The sequence below is a fragment of the Quercus lobata genome, chromosome 9, assembly GCF_001633185.2.
Source record: "Quercus lobata isolate SW786 chromosome 9, ValleyOak3.0 Primary Assembly, whole genome shotgun sequence".
In the NCBI taxonomy this organism is placed as follows: domain Eukaryota; kingdom Viridiplantae; phylum Streptophyta; class Magnoliopsida; order Fagales; family Fagaceae; genus Quercus; species Quercus lobata.
In genome coordinates, this window is record NC_044912.1 from 50,812,789 (window position 1) to 50,834,269 (window position 21,481).

Consider the following 21,481-nt stretch of genomic DNA (forward strand, 5'->3'; position numbering starts at 1 on the left):
GGTCTTCCCAAAAAAAGAAAAAAAAATTTAACTAATTTTTTTTTAAATAATTAGGTTAGAAATTTTTTTATTATTTTTATCTGACATGGCTTTTAAAAAAAATTAAAATGCTGGCGTGGTATATAAAAATGCTAAATAATATTTTTTTTAATAATATTTTAATCGCCACATCAGCGCCACGTCAGCTAATAGGGTGTTCCGTCTACCACCTCAGCTTTTCCCGTTAGTTGGCTGACGGTAAGGACTTAAATGTCACGCGTTAATTGGTTTAGGGACTAAAAGTGGTAAAAATAAAATGTAGGGACCAAAATGGAAAAAGTACAAAATGTAGGGAGCAAAAGTGCATTTACGCCTTCTCTTTTTGTATTTTGAATCATGACAGATTTTATTTCAGGCGAATGTATTGTCAATTAGAAACTTAAAAAAAAATTGTGACAGGTTTTATTTCAGATGTATTTGTAATCTTATGATTCTCTTTTTGTATTTTGAATCATGATAGGTTTTATTTTAGATGAATGTATTGTTAATTAGAAATTTGAAAACCAATTTGAAAAATTTTAAACTATTCATTTAAATACTAAGTGATACTAATGCAAAAAAAAAATTATGTTTTGCTAATTAACACTATGAACAAGAAAATTTCATAAAAGAATTTTTTTTTAAAAGTCAAATATTATAATAGCACAATTATGTGAAAGGAATGCTAGTGGAGCTTTAGTTGGCTAATTAGCACAATTATCTAAAATATCCAAGCTAATGTATTACTTTGATCTAGGTTTCTATTTCTATCTAGAGAAAAAAGTAGCTAGGGATTTTATATACCTAAGAATTTCTTATAGATAAAGATGATATTTGATAATCAATCATAGAAAAAATAGAAAAGAGTTCAACAATTTTTCTGTTGCTTATTATTCCTCCAGTGTTTAAATACAAATAATCTAATCATCAACAATTCATTATCAAATATTTGATAATCAAATACAACTATATCTAATCATCAACAATTCAAATATGGATATACATGCAACAACTATCCTTATATGCAAAGCATCTCGTGCAATCTCCTTGGCTGATCCACTCCACCCTCCACACAAGTTGTTCCCACCTTCAAACAGAGCAATATATAATAGTTTCATCTCTTGCATCTTTCATTTTGATCACTTAAGTGCTTTGTAGTACTAAAATTTCATTTCTTGGCTAGGAGTAGCATTCAACATAAGATATAGACAAAAATCTGGGACATGATGGCACATTTGTGATATTCATCGCTTCCATCTACCAATTTTAAACACAAATTTACTTTCATTAAAAAAATAATAACAAAATAAATAAATAAATAAAAACATCTTATATGGAATCTTTGTACTCTTGTACATTGCAATAAAGTAGACAGACAGGACAAGTTAATGTCTTCCACCACCAAATGGTCATGAAATGTAGGTATTTTCAACTTTTTATGGTTTTACATTGGTTCTAAATATGTTTCTAGTTTAAATTGAAATGGAAAGTTGGCTCAAATATGCATGAATGAGAGGAGGATTTCAAGAATGGAAGATGTGAAATAGTTCATGCTAGCCTCAGCCAAAAATAGATAGAGTTCAGAAAATATCTTGAATTAAGAAAAAGCCCAAATTCAACCATCATACAAGTACTTAAAATGAATCCACATGGCCTAATTAAAAAGTTCCCTATAGGCTGGAAAAGAACGCTATATGCTAGCAAAGAACATATTATTTTGAATGCCTATTTCCATATTGTGACTTTTCCAACATCGTTTTGCCTAACAAAACTAATGCAATTTTATACTCAAATTGCAAACCTAGATCATAACCAATGTCTCTCTTGTTGTTAGGACATATGTGAGCTTGTTAGAGACATATGTTATGTAAATTGGTTAATCCTTTGACAAAACGCACTTTACTTGTAATTGGGTAGATCTAGGATGGATTTAGTACTTCAAGGAACAAGAGTTCAAATTTAATATTGAAGCTATGCGAATCTGTCTAAGGAACAAGTGAAGAAGTATTGTTCATTAAAGCTCGACAGAATCATATCTATCGAGGTTTAATGATGAAGCTCGACAGTAGCTCGATAGAAGCTGTATGTCGAGAATTACGAAATTAGAATTTCCAGATCTGATTTCACACATATTCATGTGTATTTGTGTAGGGTTTCTTTTCTCACAACCCTAGACATATATAAGGATTATTTTAAGGGTTGTCTCAAGTGATGCAAAGGTTGTTGCACTTGTTGTTACAAGCATATTGTGACCAGAGACAATTTGTTCTAGTTCATCATATTCTCTCTCAAGCTACTGCGTCTTTGCGCCAAGGATTTTGTGACCAAAGAGCTTCTTGATCTTCATTGTTGGATGAAGTAAAGAACTTTGTAGCCAACATTTTCCTCAAGTTGGTGTGTTAGTCACGTATTGGGATTCGTGCATCATTGGTTAGTTACGTACTGGGAGTCGTGCATTGAACGGAGAGATTGCCGCTACATCACAAATCTAATTGGGTATTGGGGTAAGGGTTCAACTGTAAGTTAGTATTAAGTACTGTGATTCCTTTTACTTGTAACCGCTTGTTTTGATAATAGTGGATTCTTGGGAGTGGTGATTTTAAATTCACCCAGTGGGGTTTTGTCTCAATGGTTTTTCCCATTCGTAAACAAATCACCTGTGTCAACTTTATTTTCCACTGCATTTAACTTTGTTGGTGATTTGTTTGTGCTACCACGCTTGGGAAATTATTGTGTACTCTCGGAGTACCATAAATACGTACTTTCTCCTCTCACATGAATGGTGGGGCCCACTAATTAAATTCATGGTGAGACCCACCATTTATGTGAGAGGGGGGACTACGCATTTATGGTTCTCCTGGAGTACCTAATAATTTCCCACCACGCTTATGGCATGTAATTGAATCTAATCAATTCACTTGGCTAATTAATTGATTAATTTCCCAAATGGGTCAATACATTCCTGGCCTATCACTTGTTAAAGTAACTCCAAACCCAGATCACTAATCTATCAATTTGCGCATACCTAATGTGGCAACCTCGACTAGATAATATTTTGTCTAATCACATTATATTCGTTCACAATCTATTGCGCATACCTAATGTGGAGAATTCAACAACCACAGTAAAAAAAAACTTGTTGAAAAGGCACCTATAACAAAAAAACAAGATTCTCATTCAATTAAATTCATTTTAGTGTTGGATTCCTAATTGAACAAGCTCCCAAGAAAAGCAAATCCAAAAATTTAAGCCAAGGTTTAAAAAAAAAAAACACAAATTGAGAATTAAATAAATATGACAGTATATCACAACAGGGCAACCTAGAAATAGTTTTTTTTTTCTTGCACTTAATACCCGTTTTACATAAAGATGGAACACAATGACTTTCAGAACATAACATAATTCAAAATTTTAAAATTAGATCAGCAAATAATGCAGTTTAGGTTGTCCACATGGTTGCCACTCATCTCTTAAAAGATTAAAAAAGAAAGTTCTTAAATAATATATAAAGCCCAAATGTGCTCACTTCAGACCCAAAGGTGAGTGTTCCTTGCCTTAAAGCTCAAAAGGCATCAGAGGAGCACTCCTTACCTTTCCTTAGCACCTGGTGACCATCTCTCTTACATTTGATAACTCTGTTTACATTGGATGAAGCCAGCAATAATAATAATAATAATAATAATAATAATAATAATATATTAACAGCACAACTCTGTCAATTTGCACATACCTAATGTGGCAACCTCAACTAGATAAAATGAAACTTGCTGGGGAGATGAGTCAATGACATAAATTTGAGCTAAGTATGCAATTAACAACACATCAATAATAAAAATAAAAGGTGAGAGAAAAAAGAAAGTAAACTTACATATCAAAACAGGGGATTGGGTTCTAATTAAAAGAGTTATGTTGCTAGCTATCAATTGTGTGGAGCAAAACAGGGGATTGGGTCTTGTCTAGAGTTTCAACACCTATCAAAACTTCATTATTGATTCTTATGCAAGGGTTGTAAGCCATCTTGTGACAATTTCCCCTTCTTTTGAAATTGTTTCTTCAAAAAAAAGGCTAAAACGCCATAGTAAACCCATCCAAACCTGGAGCTTTGTCCCCTTCCAATTCTCTTACAACTTGAAGAGAACCATACATGGACAATCGAGGAAAAAACACCAGAGATCGTCGAGAAGCTAGAAACGATAGAGTTGGTTGAACGAAGTCCAGCGAAGACGACCTAAATAGGGACAAATCTAAGTTCAAGGACGAAGGAAGGGATCATCAACTTCTTGGAAGATAACCTTGATGTATTTTCTTGGAGCCACGAGGATATGCCAGGGATCCCAGCAAGCATCATCCAGCATCACCTGAATGTTAACCCAGAGAAGAAGCCCGTCCAGCAGAGAAGAAAAGTCTTTGCCTTCGAACGAAACAAAGCAGTAATGGACGAAATAAATAAGTTGCTTGCTGCAAATTTTATTTGGGAAGTCCACTATCCTGAGTGGTTGGCCAACGTGGTCATGGTCAAGAAAGCAAACGGGAAGTGGAGAATGTGTGTCGATTTCACAGATCTAAATCAAGCCTGCCCGAAGGATAGTTTTCCCTTACCTAGAATTGATCAGCTGGTAGATTCTACTGCCGGACATAAACTTCTCACTTTCATGGATGCATTTTCTAGATATAACCAGATACAAATGGCCGAAGAAGATCAAGAAAAAACTGTTTTTATCACCAATCAAGGGCTCTACTGCTACAAGGTCATGCCTTTTGGATTAAACAACGCAGGGGCCACCTATTAAAGGTTGGGGAACCAGATGTTCAAAAAACAGATTGGGAGAAACGTGGAGGTATACATTGATGATATGCTCGTCAAGAGCAAAGAGGAAGAGGATCACCTGGACGACCTCAAGGAGACGTTCAACACACTCAGACAGTACAGCATAAAGCTGAACCCGTCTAAATGTGCTTTCAGGGTTTCCTTAGGGAAATTCCTCGGGTTTATGGTGTCGCAAAGAGGAATTGAAGCAAATCCTGAAAAAGTTAAGGCTATCCTCGAAATGTCCTCACCAAAGACGATCAAAGAAGTACAATCCCTCACAGGAAGAGTGGTAGCCCTTAATAGGTTCGTCTCTAAGGCAACAAACAAATGCCTTCCATTCTTCAAGATTTTGAAGAAAGTGTTTGCTTGGACGAAGGAATGTGAAACAACATTTCAAAAGTTGAAGCACTACCTGAGCAACCCCCTACTCTTAAGTCCGTCCAAAGAAGGCAAAGACTTATTCTTATACTTAGCAGTATCTATCACGACAGTCGGTGCAGCTTTGATTAGAGAAGAAAACAATGTGCAACTCCCTGTGTACTACGTTAGCTAGGCTTTCCAGGGTGCTGAGGCGCGATATCCGCACATAGAGAAGATCACCTTCGCCCTAATAGTGGCTTCAAGAAAACTTCGTCCGTATTTCCAAGCTAATCCTATCATAGTAATGACGGACCAGCCCATCAAAAAAGCAATGAAGAAACCCGAGGCCGCAAGATGAATGGTACAATGGACCATCGAGCTCAGTCAATTTGATATAGAACACCGTCCACGAACAGCCATAAAAGCTCATGCATTTCATAGGAGAATTCACCACCCCCAAGAACACAGTCAACCAAGAAGACCTTTGGACGATAAATACTGATGGATCGTCCACTCAGAAAGGAGGCGGAGCGGGCATTCTTATCACCTCCCCTGAGAAAGATTTTCTCAAGTATGGGGTCCAACTCAAATTCCCCATAACTAATAATGAAGCAGAGTACGAGGCCTTGCTGACAGGACTAAGAATAGCTCGAGCACTTGGAGCTAAAAATATCGTGCTCAAAAGCGACTCACAGCTCGTCATAGGGCAAGTTAGAGGAGATTTCAAAACGAAAGAGACAAGAATGCAGAAATTCCTCAAATTAACGAACCAGCTGGTGAGTACCTTTCATCGTGCAGAGTTCGTTCAGATCCCATGGGACCAGAATGCAGAAGCTGATGAGGTAGCACGAAGTGCCTCAGCAGACAACCAGGACAAGATGAATGATTGGAGGCTGGAAGAACTAAACTTCCCTAGCATCAAGGAGCTTCAAACTTTCCCTGTGCACACCCGCTCAGGATGGATGAGTCCGATTTTGTCGTTCCTCCGAGATGGACGATTACCACCAAACCCTAAAGAAGCCAAGATGATCCAGAAGCGTGCTGCCTGGTTTACAGTACTAAATGAAGAGCTTTACAAAAGAGGCTACTCCCAGCCTTACTTGAGATGTATAGAAGAGGAAGAAGCCAGATACGTCCTGCAGGAAGTACACAGGGGGGTCTGTGGAGATCACATAGGGGCAAAATCCCTTGTGAGGAAGATCATGAGGGCAGGCTACTTCTGACCCATGATGCAGCAAGACGCAGCAGATTTCATGAAGAAGTGTGACAGTTTCCAAAGGTATGGGAATGTTCAATGAGTCCCAGGAGAAAAGGTGACGACCATTTCCTCGCCCTGGCCGTTCGCATAATGGGGGATCGATATTATAGGTCCCCTATCATAGGAAAAGAGACAAATGAAGTTCCTACTCGTCGCAATTGACTAATTCACGAAGTGGGTCGAAGCGGAAGCTCTTTCAACTATCACAGAAGCAAAGGTACAAAATTTTGTATGGAAAAATATTGTTTGTAGGTTCGGGATTCCAAGGATGATCATCTCAGACAAAGGTCGTCAGTTCGACTGTCAGGAGTTCAGATCATTTTGCTCGAGCTTAGGCATAAAAAAGAAGTACTCATCACCAGGACATCCTAAGGCCAATGGACAGACAGAAGTAACCAACCGAACCTTGCTCAAGATTATTAAGTCCCGGTTAGTGGGGGCAAAGGGAGCATGGCCCGAAGAATTACCAAGTGTCCTGTGGGTGTACAGGACGACGACATGAACACCAACAAGAGAGACACCATTCAACCTGACTATGGCACAGAAGCAGTCATCTCCGTCGAAGTAGGGCTCACTAGCCTCAGGAGGGAGTTCTTTGACGAGCAAAGCAATGACGATCAATTGAGGCAGAAACTGGATTGTCTGGACGAAGTCAGAGACCAAGCCTCCCAAAGAATGGCCAAGTACTAGCAGAAGATAGCCGAATACTACAATCGGAGAGTGAAGTTGAAAAGATTCAACATCGGAGATCTCGTCTATCGAAAGGTGACTCCTGCAACAAAAGATCCAATGCAAGGCAAACTAGGTCCAACTTGGGAAGGGCCCTATAGAGTCGTCCACTATTCACACCAGGGAAGTTACCATCTAGAAGATTCAGAGGGAAAAAGGCTACCTCGTCCATGGAATGTCGAACATCTAAAGAGGTATTACGAAAATGAGTCATAGCCTGATTGTAAAACATAATTTGATTTCGTGCTTTTTTATGTAATAAGTGATTATTTAGAATTTCCTAAGTTGTTATTCAGCATTTCACAAGTATTATCCAGCAATTCATGTACTCTAATTATTTCCTCCTCAAAAGACCAAAATGGCCGTCCAAACAAGAAAGACGATAAGATTCCTTAAATGGATGTACATCGTCCTAATAAAAAAAGACGATAAGATTCCTTAAATGGATGTACATCGTCCTAAATGGATATACATCGTCCTAATCAAAAAGACGATTAGATTCCCTAAAAGGATGTACATCGTCCCGATCAAAAAGACGATATGGTTCCTCAAAAGGAAATACATCGTCCATACGAAAAGACAGTAAAATTCCTTGAACAGAGTCACATCACCCTGATGAAAGCAGTCAAACTTCTTATCTGCAAAAACGTTGTCCAAACGAAAGGTTTTTTACAAAGCATCAAACCTTACGTTAAAGTAAAAAATGGGGCAAAATCTTGTAAGTCCATAAAAGGATGAGGATAAACAAATATGCCAACAAAATTTTTCTAAGTCCCCGAGAGGAAAAGAAGAACATCCAAAAGTAAATCCTAGCAAAACACAAGCAAGAGATATCAACCAACCAGGAAGGTAAAGGTAAATCTATAGACATATTATATAAAATTAAACTGTTCAAAAAGCCCCAAAAACAGGTGGGGCATCCGAATACCAGGTGTCCAGTAGCCTTAAGACATATAGGCCACAAAAAAAAAAAAAAAAAAAAAAAAAGAGAGAGAAGAAAAGGAAACTTTGGTAAGGAGCAACAGGTTCAAGCTTGGGGGGCATCGTCATCATCTTTGTTTGCCTGGGAAGGTTTCGCACCAGTTGACGCTGCGGCTTGGGCTGATGCTTGGGCTGCCTCGTCCTCCTCAATCTCTTTGTCAACAGCTTCAAAATCCAAATCTTCAAGATCCGTGCCAGGGCCGTGCTTAATCAGGTATCTCTAGAGAAGTTCAAAGCCTTTGAAATACCATTGAAACAGTATAGTGTTATATTCCTCTGTGGTCTGGAGGCAGTGACGACCTTAGCCATGGCAACCTTCATCCTTTGAGCAGCTATTGCAAGGAGTTCGTCTTTTTGCTTCACTGATTGCCTCTCGGATTCTAGCTGCTCCGTCAAAACTTTGATTTGTTCCTTGGAAGTGTTAAGAGCATCCATAACAGTGATTAAATCTTTCCGTAACCCCGAAGCCTCAGCCTCTAGCGCCTCCACCTTCGAGTTGGCCACGACAGCCTTCTCCTCATTTGCCAAATATTGAGTTGTGATATGCATTGTTTCTCCCAACACCTTACAACGAAAAGCCCCATCAAAGTCAGTAAACACAACTAAACACTTAAGGACGAAGCAAAAAAGGATAAGGATAAGAAGGATTACCTGCACAAGCTTATGGATGTGATGACTCACCATCTCATGGGAGGGTACGCTTGAAATCTCTTTCATCTCCCCGGGAGTGAGAAGCTCATTGGCACGGTCCATGTCCATCTCGGCATTAGACCAAACACTGGAACCAGTCTTTTCTTTTCCTTTATTCACTACCTTCTGCTTTTTCAAGGGATGTACAGCCTCCTCAATAGAAATGCCAGAAGAAGCTGCCTAACCCTCTTCTAAGTCCAAGGCAGGGGTGGACGAACCTCTCTCCACCGTTTCTTTCTCTTTCTCTTTTTCCTTGTCTATGATCCTTAACCTTCTTTGGCCAATGTTGAAAGGGGCTCATTCTTCTTCTCCTTAATCTTCTTGTACATCTCCTTGTTAAACTTGGTCGTCATCTCTACACCAAAGTAAACAAAAAGTTAAGATGAAGAAAAAGTGGATAAGACGATCCCATATGCAAAGGCAACTTACGTTTTCTCTCTTCTCGGTCAAGAGTGCTGAGGACGTAAAGAGAAGGCTCCGGCCCTAAGCAATAACGAGCTAACATACGTGGATCAATTAACTCGTCAAAATCATCAATCGTCCTTGCGTACTTGATTGCTGCTTGAACCCGCTCCTCAAACTTACTCTCAAGCTCAAGACGCTCCTTTACTGCAAAATACAAAAGCAAGAAAAGATCAGAAGTAATGACCAATATTAACAAGAAGTTAGAAAAGAAAAAAAGCATCTCATGAGGATCAAATGCACCAAGCAGAGGGGTCTTCCACCAGTGCAGCAACCTAGGGACGTCCCCCCAAAAATCATCAGAAAGAGTCTCCCAACCGTCGCCTGACATAAAGAAATATCTAGATTTCCAATAATGGAAGGACAACGGAAGATCAACGATAAGACGCGACTTTCTATCTCAAGGTACAAACTCATAATATCCAAACTCCTTGGATTCTTTCAAATGATAGAGATGAACGAACTCATTTAGTGTGATCATATCTCCGTCGGCAATAGTCGTCCAAATCACCATACAACTTATGACGATTCTCCATGAATTAGGCATAAGCTGCCCTGGTGCAAGGTTTAGGTAGTGAAGAAGCTCCATGATAAATGGATGGACGGGGAATCTGAGGCCGCACGAAAACGTAACCTCATAAAAACAAACTTCCCCATGAGCAAAGGCGCAAGCCTTCTCACCTTTTCTGGGAAGATGAGCCCTAGTCTCCTCGGGAAACTGGAACCTATCTGTGAACTTGCTAAAGACCTCTATTTTCAAAGAACATTTTTCCTTAAGGGCATGGAAAGGACCGGCAACAACCAGAGCAGGAGAATGAGAAGACGAAGGTACATGAGAAGGTGCAGAAGTGGCTGTGTCTACCCCAGCCCTTTCCCCGTCGACATTAGAAGATAAGCCTCTCTCCAAGTCACCTGACCCCACCTCGGACCCCATATTTTCCCTCCTTAAGACCCCTCGAACGGAAACCAAACCTGAGATTTATACAATAAAGGGTATAAATCACCCAACACTAAACCTAAGCCACTACCACTAAAAACAAAACCCTCAATCTATGGGTATGAATCACTGGGTGAAAACGCACCCAATGGGTCGCTAGAAGATTCTACTAACGCCCTTAAGCGGGCAAAAAGAAATGCGAAAAAGGGAGAAGTGCGCTTGACTTCAGAGTAACCCACCATTAAAGGAAACAACACCACTCAAAAAGGGGAAAGGGAAGCACAGAAAGAAAAAAGGAACTCAAAAGACAGGAATACAGGCAAAATTCAGAAAGGAAAATAGCGTAAATAAAGGGTGTACCTGGAAATTAGGGAGGAAACTGAGAAGACTAAGAGCAAAATGCACAACTAAGGGAGTCAGAAAAACCAATCGCAGAGGGAAGATGAAGAAGTGAGAAAAGGAAAGCCAAAAATCAAAAGGTTTTGCCTTGAAAAATGCGGGAAACCTAAAAAGGTTTTCACTGGAAACAAGACCCCCCGGCCAATCAAAATCAAACACGTGGCCACAATGTGTGCCACGCCGCCGCCATAAAGCAATCAATACAGAGCAAAACCCCAAGCGCCACAACCGCCAAAAAAAAAAAAAAAAAAAAAATCCTTTCGTATTCCTGTGTCCGTCCAAAGTGTGGACGACCTTGGAATAGGGGGGCAGCTGATAGACCCGATCATATCATCATCGTTCGTAATCAAGGGCAAGGACGAAGAGGATTCCCAGATTCATCCCGCCAGTAATGGTCGCCAAACAAGGACAAACAAATCCATCTTTGCTCATTAATGAATCGTTACAAAGCAATGATCAGCCTCCATACCGTTGGGAGGATAACCCACTATTAACACCCTGTAGAGGCGTTACCAAGAGAGAATAAAGTCAGCATTAAGGCTCTACCAATGGCTAGAAGGAGGCACTTGTGTACACGTATATATAGCCATGAAATCCAAAAGAGAGGTACATATACAAAGTAATACTCTAGCTCTTAAATACTGATTTCTTAACATTTCTTTGGCCGATTTTTCTGACTTTAGCAATGGAGGCTTTGTGGTAGGCACCACACCGGTGACCCACATTTCTTCTTTTTCCCTACTCATTTTTCAGGGTAGGGTTGGTTGAGGATGACTCCAATCTGGACGATCACACTTGACTAACGATTCAGACATCATCAAAGTCAATATTCATGGGCAAGAATGCAGCATTATGGTTGATGAAGAATATAGAACACACGGTGGTCGGAGTCAATCCCAAACAGTTTTTTACGCTTAGGGAAGGAGACACTGCTTACACTTTACAGTGAGGATCAAATTCCTTTGGTCAGTTCCTGTTAGTGTCTAAACTCAAAATTGGCGGGTATAGAAAATCTGTCATAATTCCTGGAGGCAAAGAACAAAATGGTTGGAAGGGCTTTAGGCTTGAACTGAGGAAGATGTTGGCACCTGACCAATATGCTTTAAGTGGTTCAGGCCAGGCCAAATTTGTGTCCATACCACAGAGGAGAATGTTGGGGCCTCATCCCTCTCGGTCTTTTGTTGAGATCTTGAAGGGTCAGGTGTAGCCAAGGAATGAGACTCAGTCACAACGTATTACAACCAATGATAAGGACAAAAATATGATTCAGGGGGAGTCTGTGGAGAGGCAGAATCAGTCAAGGGGGTTGTTAGCAATGAGTTCAAGATTTACAGGTGCTAAGGTGGGGTATTTTCCGATGGGCAAGCTTGATAGGATGGTGGTGGGAGGAGGGGATAGGAGGGAGCAGAGCTTTAATGAGGAGTCAGATTTAGGAGAGCAAAATCCTGCAAAAAATAGGAAACGTATCCTAGAAAGTTTCTGTTTGAATTCAAAAGCAAGTGAAAATGGTAAGAGGAGTGATTTAAGGAGATCTTGCTGGACAGGGAGTGGTCTAATCGTGGAGATTGATGTGAAAGGAAGGAGGCAGGTTTCCTGGGATAGAAATAAAAGGGGAGTAAAGGACTTTAAATGGGTACCACAGGCTTGCAAGGAGCTGGGCAAAGGTAAGCTGGGATTGGGCTCTAACAAGTTGGCAGCCCAACTACCAAGTAGTAAGCCTAGTTTAGGCCCAAATACCATAAGCCTAGAAACTTTTGAGCTTGAGGAATGTTCCATTAAATATGTAGGGCCTATATCCTCAGTCGTTATTCACGAGAAGGTTAGGGAGAGCCCATTTCTGACTTCGATGAGCTTTGAGATGCCGATACAAGTGGCTGGAGGTCCTGTGAGGACACAGAAGGAATGGGTCCAGGTCGAGAATGGTTGAGTGAGCTTCTTGGTGCCTCCGATGAGTCCTGTTTTGCCAGTAAAGGTGGAGTGACACACCAAGACTCTTTAGAGGGTGACGCAGGAGTGTTGTGCTTTGCCGGTAGGAGAGTCGGGGTGCACCAGGTCTTCTCCGATGATGGTTTTTAGCTTTAGCTCTGACTGGAACAGTATTTTGGGCTCCAATATGGTGTCGGGTGGGTTAATCTCTGAAGGTAAGAGGACAGTGATTCTTGAATTAGTGCCGAGATTGGTTGGACCTCTTTTTTCCAATCTTTTTCTGGAGTTTTTGCAAGCTAGGTCACTAGGCTTTGGAGTTTTGGGTCAGGAGGTTAATTCCTTTTATTGTAAGGAACTCACAAGCCTTCCTAGGGAGGTCATGCTTGAGGATGTAGCTGATTTTTCTGTGGGCTTTGGTGAAATAGAACTATCAGTTTGTTTACCTTTGCAAACCATTGCTCCGAGTGCGTCGACATATTTGGCAGAGTTGGAGGAAGTCACTGAGGTAATGAGTATTGAGCCTAAGTTAGATATTTCTAGGTTGGTGAAACACAGAGTTCCTAGGTTCAGTAAATTGGTTGGGTTGTCACCGACTCGACATGAGAAGTTATGCATTGCTCTCTTACAGAGGCTAGAAACTATGATGGATGCAACCAATGTGTTACATAGGAAAGCAACAGGTAGTAAAAAGGTGGCTAAGTCCAACAATAAGGGACGTAGAGAGCTGCAAAACTTGATCTGTTCGGTGAATTATGACAAGAGATAAAGGGGGTCTTGGGCTAGTGTCTGTCATTAGGGATATTTTTGTGTTTATGAAGATAAAAATGATTTCGTGGAATGTCAGAGGTTTAAATGATCCTCGGAAATGACTTGTGGTGAAGAATTTGTTGTAGAAGTGGAAGTGTGATGTTGTTTGTCTACAAGAGACGAAAATTGCCAGCATGAATAGATAGCTGGTTTGTAGTTTGTGGAGCTGTCCATATGTGGATTGGGTTGTTTTAGAGGCTAATCGGACTACTGGTGGTATTTTGCTTATGTGGAATAAAAGGGTCTTGGATAAGGTAGAGGTAATGGTTGGTACTTTCTCTATTTCGATTAAGTGGAAAGGGGTGGGGGATGATTTTATATGGGCATGCTTAGGCATTTATGGCCCAAATGAGAACAACGAGAAGGGTCACATGTCGGATGAGTTGGTGGGTATTCAGCAGTATTGGAGGATACTGTGGTGCTACTTGGGGGACTTTAATATTGTTCGCTTTCCTAGTGAGTGTAGGGGTGAGACTCGTTTGACCCTGGCTATGGAAAAATTCGCTGAATTTGTTGAGGATCTTAACTTGGTTGATTTGCCGTTGGAAGGAGGTAGCTAAACATGGTCAAGTGGCACTGATCAACCAGCGATGTCTAAGATTGATAGAGCTTTGGTCACGCCAGATTGGGAGGACCATTTCCCAAATGTTATTCAAAGGATCTTACCCCGTCCTATCTCAGATCACAGTCCAATTCTCTTGGAGGCAGGGGGAATGGCAAGGGGGAAAAGTTCGTTCAAATTTGAAAATATGTGGTTGAAGACGGAGGGATTTGTGGATACAGTTCAATCCTGGTGGAATCGGCATTCCTTGTAGGTACACCTAGTTTTGTGCTTGCAAAAAAATTAAAGGCTCTGAAAGAGGACATTGTGCAATGGAATCGCTGAGAGTTTGGTAATGTAGAGCAGCAAAAGAAGCAATTACTGGAGGAGCTGAAAACATTAGACGCTAAGGAAGGGGATTTTGGTCTCACTGATGGGGAGAAATGTCATAGGGCAGATTTGAGGTCCCAGGTGGAGCATCTTCTTTCCTTGGAAGAAATCTCCTGGAGATAAAAATATAGGATGTTATATATCAAGGAGGGGGATAATAACACCAAGTATTTTCACAAAATGTCTAACTCCCATAGAAGGTTTAATCATTTGAGGACCTTGGAGGTGGATGGGGTGGTTTTTGAGGAGGAATTCAAGGTAAAAAATCAAGTAGTTCTATTTTATAAAAATTTGTACAAGGAGACTAAGGGGTGGAGGACTTTTGTGGAGGGTTTGGAATTTGATCGTATTGGGGATATGAAAAGGGTTTGGCTTGAAAGGAAGTTTGAGAGAGAGAAGATTCTTCAAGTTGTAAGAGAATTGGAAGGGGACAAAGCTCCAGGTTCGGATGGGTTTACTATGGCGTTTTAGCCTTTTTTTTGAAGAAACAATTTCAAAAGAAGGGGAAATTGTCACAAGATGACTTACAACCCTTGCATAAGAATCAATAATGAAGTTTTGATAGGTGTTGAAACTCTAGACAAGACCCAATCCCTTGTTTTGCTCCACACAATTGATAGCTAGCAACACAACTCTTTTAATTAGAACCCAATCCCCTATTTTGATATGTAAGTTTACTTTGTTTTTTCTCTCACCTTTTATTTTTATTATTGATGTGTTGTTAATTGCATACTTAGCTCAAATTTATGTCATTGACTCATCTCCCTAGCAAGTTTCATTTTATCTAGTTGAGGTTGCCACATTAGGTATGTACAAATTGACAGAGTTGTGTTGTTAATATATTATTATTATTATTATTATTATTATTATTGCTTGCTTCATCCAATGTAAACAGAGTTATCAAATGTAAGAGAGATGGTCACCAAGTGCTAAGGCAAGGTGAGGAGTGCTCCTCTGATGTCTTTTGAGCTTTAAGGCAAGGAACACTCACCTTTGGGTCTGAAGTGAGCACATTTGGGCTTTATATATTATTTAAGAACTTTCTTTTTTAATCTTTTAAGAGATGAATGGCAACCATGTGGACAACCTAAACTGCATTATTTGCTGATCTAATTTTAAAATTTTGAATTATGTTATGTTCTGAAAGTCACTGTGTTCCATCTTTATGTAAAACGGGTATTAAGTGCAAGAAAAAAAAACTATTTCTAGGTTGCCTTGTTGTGATATACTGTCATATTTATTTAATTCTCAATTTGTGTTTTTTTTTTAAAAACCTTGGCTTAAATTTTTGGATTTGCTTTTCTTGGGAGCTTGTTCAATTAGGAATCCAACACTAAAATGAATTTAATTGAATGAGAATCTTGTTTTTTTGTTATAGGTGCCTTTTCAACAAGTTTTTTTTTTTTTTTTTTTTTTTACTGTGGTTATTGAATTCTCCACATTAGGTATGCGCAATAGATTGTGAACGAATATAATGTGATTAGACAAAATATTATCTAGTCGAGGTTGCCACATTAGGTATGCGCAAATTGATAGATCAGTGATCTGGGTTTGGAGTTACTTTAACAAGTGATAGGCCAAGAATGTATTAACCCATTTGGGAAATTAATCAATTAATTAGCCAAGTGAATTGATTAGATTCAATTACATGCCATAAGCGTGGTGGGAAATTATTAGGTACTCTCGGAGTACCATAAATGCGTAGTCCCCACTCTCACATAAATAGTGGGTCCCACCATGAATTTAATTAGTGGGCCCCACCATTCATGTGAGAAGAGGGAGTACGCATTTATGATACTCCGGGAGTACACAATAATTTCCCAAGCGTGGTAGCACAAACAAATCACCAACTAAGTTAAATGCAGTGGAAAATAAAGTTGACACAGGTGATTTGTTTATGAATGGGAAAAACCATCGAGACAAAACCCCACTGGGTGAATTTAAAATCACCACTCCCAAGAATCCACTATTATCAAAACAAGCGGTTATAAGTAAAAGGAATCCCAGTACTTAATACTAACTTACAGTTGAACCCTTACCCCAATACCCAATTAGATTTGTGATGTAGCAGCAATCTCTCCGTTCAATGCATGACTCCCAGTACGTAACTAACCAATGATACACGAATCCCAATTCGTGACTAACACACCAACTTGAGGAAAATGTTGGCTACAAAGTTCTTCAGTTCATGCAACAATGAAGATCAAGAAGCTCCTTGGTCACAAAATCCTTGGCGCAAAGACGCAGTAGCTTGAGAGAGAATATGATGAACTAGAACAAATTGTCTCTGATCACAATATGCTTGTAACAACAAGTGCAACAACCTTTGCATCACTTTGCATCACTTGAGACGACTCTTAAAATAATCCTTATATATGTCTAGGGTTGTGAGAAAAGAAACCCTATACAAATACACATGAATATGTGTGAAATCAGATCTGGAAATTCTAATTTCGTAATTCTCGACATACAGCTTCTATCGAGCTACTGTCGAGCTTCATCATTAAACCTCGATAGATATGATTCTGTCGAGCTTTAATGAACAATACTTCTTCACTTGTTCCTTAGACAGATTCGCATAGCTTCAATACTAAATTTGAACTCTTGTTCCTTGAAGTACTAAACCCATCCTAGATCTACCCAATTACAAGTAAAGTACGTTTTGTCGAAAGATTAGCCAATTTACATAACATATGTCTCTTAACAATCTCACATATGTCCTAACAACAAGAGAGAAATTGGTTATGATCTGGGTTTGCAATTTGAGTATAAAATTGCATTAGTTTTGTTAGGCAAAACGATGTTGGAAAAGTCACAATATGGAAATAGGCATTCAAAATAATATGTTCTTTGCTAGCATATAGCGTTCTTTTCTAGCCTATAGGGAACTTTTTAATTAGGCCATGTGGATTCATTTTAAGTACTTGTATGATGGTTGATTTTGGGCTCTTTCTTAATTCAAGATATTTTCTGAACTCTATCTATTTTTGGCTGAGACTAGCATGAACTATTTCACATCTTCCATTCTTGAAATCCTCCTCTCATTCATGCATATTTGAGCCAACTTTCCATTTCAATTTAAACTAGAAACATATTTAGAACCAATGTAAAACCATAAAAAGGTGAAAATACCTACATTTCATGACCATTTGGTGGTGGAAGACATTAACTTGTCCTGTCTGTCTACTTTATTGCAATGTACAAGAGTACAAAGATTCCATATAAGATGTTTTTATTTATTTATTTATTTTGTTATTATTTTTTTAATGAAAGTAAATTTGTGTTTAAAATTGGTAGATGGAAGCGATAAATATCACAAATGTGCCATCATGTCTCAGATTTTTGTCTATATCTTCTGTTGAATGCTACTCCTAGCCAAGAAATGAAATTTTAGTACTACAAAGCACTTGAGTGATCAAAATGAAAGATGCAAGAGATGAAACTATTATATATTGCTCTGTTTGAAGGTGGGAACAACTTGTGTGGAGGGTGGAGTGGATCAGTCAAGGAGATTGCACGAGATGCTTTGCATATAAGGATAGTTGTTGCATGTATATCCATATTTGAATTGTTGATGATTAGATATAGTTGTATTTGATTATCAAATATTTGATAATGAATTGTTGATGATTAGATTATTTGTATTTAAACACTGGAGGAATAATAAGCAACAGAAATTGTTAAACTCAAAATTGTTGAACTCTTTTCTATTTTTTCTATGATTGATTATCAAATATCATCTTTATCTATAAGAAATTCTTAGGTATATAAAATCCCTAGCTACTTTTTTCTCTTGATAGAAATAGAAACCTAGATCAAAGTAATACATTAGCTTGGATATTTTAGATAATTGTGCTAATTAGCCAACTAAAGCTCCACTATCATTCCTTGCACATAATTGTGCTATTATAATATTTGACTTTTATAAAAAAATTCTTTTATGAAATTTTCTTGCTCATAGTGTTAATTAGCAAAACATAATTTTTTTTTTTTTGCATTAGTATCACTTAGTATTTAAATGAATAGTTTAAAATTTTTCAAATTGGTTTTCAAGTTTCTAATTAACAATACATTCATCTAAAATAAAACCTGTCATGATTCAAAATACAAAAAGAGAATCATAAGATTACAAATACATCTGAAATAAAACTTGTCACAATTTTTTTTAAAGTTTCTAATTGACAATACATTCGCTTGAAATAAAATCTATCATGATTCAAAATACAAAAAGAGAAGGCGTAAATGCACTTTTGGTCCCTACATTTTGCACTTTTTCCATTTTGGTCCCTACATTTTATTTTTACCACTTTGAGTCCCTAAATCAATTAACGCGTGACATTTAAGTCCTTACCGTCAGCCAACTAACAGGAAAATCTGAGATGGTAGACGGTACACCCTATTAGCAGACGTGGCGCTGATGTGGCGATTAAAATATTATTAAAAAAATATTATTTTGCATTTTTATATACCACATTAGCATTTTAATTTTTTTTTAAAAGCCATGTCAGATAAAAATAATAATAAAATTTCTAACCTAATTATTTAAAAAAAAAATTAGTTAAAATTTTTTTTCTTTTTTTGGGAAGACCATGAAGAACTTAGAACTATGTGTTCTTCATTTTCTTCCCCAACTAAGATTGCCCAGAAAATTAAAAATTCTAAATTTATTTTTCTTTTCTTGCATTTTCTTAGCAACCAAACCCATAAAATCACTTAAATTTACAAAATAAAAAGACATGCCCATAAAAATTTACAAAACAAAACACAAAGCCATTCAACAAGAATTTCTTATGCTTTGAAACCAAACACAAAAAGAAAACATAAAAACACAAAAACCAAACACAAAACTCAAACCGGACTTTGGAGAGTTGTGTGGTACATCTATGAGCCTTCGTTGCCAGTTGCCGTCGAGGGATCTAGACGCTCTGGTATTGATCACCTCCCCTAAGGACCTTGTAAATCTCATCGAAGAGTACGACAAGGCCACGTCACCACCTTCGTCTCTGAAGATTAGAGCGTTTCTCTCACCGCCGAAACCTCCCAAAAAATCTTTCTCTTTTCCCCTTCCTCCTCCAATCCCTAACTCCTCAATGTCTTCATCAAAATCATCATTGTCGTGTTCCATTTTGTCTTCGTCTCACAATCCCACCGACACCACCCCGAGGTTTTCGGCGCTAGTGGCCGACGTGTGCCTCCGCAAGATCTTGCCACCGGTTGTTCCATTTCAGAGATCCACAGCAAAGATCAAGCCTCACTGTGCTTACCGTGCTCATGGAAAACCTAGCAACATCTACCTCATCCACAACGAGAATCATTGGCAATAGCACCAAATCAGATGGACTAAAATTCAACAATTCCAAAAAAAAAAAAAAAAAACGTATGAGAGGATGTAGGTCTTTTGATTTTAGTGGGTGTATGTTGGGTTAAAATTTCTGAATATGCAGATCTGTTTCTGGGTTTGATTGTTGGTGTACGTTAATTTCTGGGTTTTCAATTTTGGTGGGTGTATGTTGACTTCTAGATTTTGGTTGGTGTATGTTGATTATTGTTTGATCTAAGTTTTGAATTTTGATTTGTTTCGTTATAAAGAAAGTACTGGAAAGGCAAAGAAAAGAAAAGACAAGAAAATAGGAATTAATTTAATAAAAACATGAAGAATATGAACGGTAAGAACTCGAAGAACACAAAGATGATCTTCCAACAAAATAATGAAAAGAACATATTTTCTTTTTTAATTTATTTTCTTTTTTGGTTTAAATTATCTGACATGGCTTTTTTTTAAAATTAAAATGCTGACGTGGCATATAAAAATGCCAAATAATATTTTTTAATAATATTTTAATTGCCGTTCCATCTACCACCTCAGCTTTTTCCATTAGTTGGCTAATGGTAAGGACTTAAATGTCACGCGTTAATTGGTTTAGGGACTAAAAGTGGTAAAAATAAAATGAGGGACCAAAATGGAAAAAGTACAAAATGTAGGGACCAAAAATGCATTTACGCCAAAAGAGAATCATAAAATTACAAATATATCTGAAATAAAACCTATCTCAATTTTTTATAAAAGTTTCTAATTGACAATACATTCACCTTAAACAAAATCTGTCACAGTTTTTTATAAAAGTTTCTAATTGACAATACATTCACCTGAAATAAAACATGTCATGATTCAGAATACAAAAAGAGAATCATAAGATTACAAATACATTTGAAATAAAACCTGTCACAATTTTTTTTTTTTTTTTTTTTTTATAAAAGTTTCTAATTGACAATACATTCACCTGGAATAAAACATGTCATGATTCAAAATACAAAAAGAGAATCATATGACTGAAGATACATCTAAAAATAAAACTTGTCTCAATTCAAACTACAAGGAGATGGTTCTATCCACCACAATTAAAATATTATATAGCAAAAAATAGTTGCTTCCCAATGCATTCTCTTGTTCACAAAACTTGTTTGTACATCAACTTTCTTAGAATTATTGTAATAGATCCTACATAAAAGAAAGTACAACCAAATACAAAAATAATAATAATAATAGTAATAATAATAATAATAATAATAATAATAATAATAATAATAATAAAAAATAAAGAAAAAGAAAAGAAAAGAAAGAATGAGCACAGTTAAAAAAAAAGACACTATATTCTAATTAAACAGTAAGTGGGCATGCCGTAAATGATGACTAGTTAGGATTTATATGCATAGTAGATGATGATGAAGTAGAAGGATACGTTGCAGCTGGCAAAGAATCCTAAAGATGATTGACAAATACAAATTAGAATAAATAAGAAAATCATCCATTACAGAACAATTTATACTAAGTAAAAAAAAATCAAAGACATCATATACCTATACAAAACTTGTAGAGTACAATGTATTTGCCATGACTGATGGGTTCAACCAGGCTATTGAAGATTCCTAATTCAAAAAATTAAAAGTTCATTTTGGAAAGAGAAATGATATGTCTACAACATTTTTACAACAAATCCTAAGTGACAGGTTGTTACTGGTTGTTATTGTTAGGATAAAAAAGTAATCTTAGTGTTAGTTTCAAATTTGAACTAATAACAACTAACCACCTGTGATTTGTTGTAAAAATGTTGTAGACTTAGCATCTCTCTTTTGGCAAATATCCTTAAAGATATGTATTATTGTGAAATTAAA

General features: G+C 37.6%; 1 protein-coding gene across 1 annotated transcript; it reads left to right on the plus strand.

Annotated features, from left to right (window-relative positions):
* The first annotated feature begins 19,191 nt into the window (after window positions 1-19,191).
* On the plus strand, window positions 19,192-19,632 carry LOC115961956. The gene has a single exon (XM_031080841.1). It carries the CDS (start codon window positions 19,192-19,194, stop codon window positions 19,630-19,632), a length of 441 nt encoding a protein of 146 aa, XP_030936701.1.
* Window positions 19,633-21,481: the final 1,849 nt, after the last annotated feature.

Bases quoted from the DNA above. Each gene is read 5' to 3' on its own strand.
- LOC115961956 (XM_031080841.1), top strand. From the start codon at position 19,192: ATGAGCCTTCGTTGCCAGTTGCCGTCGAGGGATCTAGACGCTCTGGTA.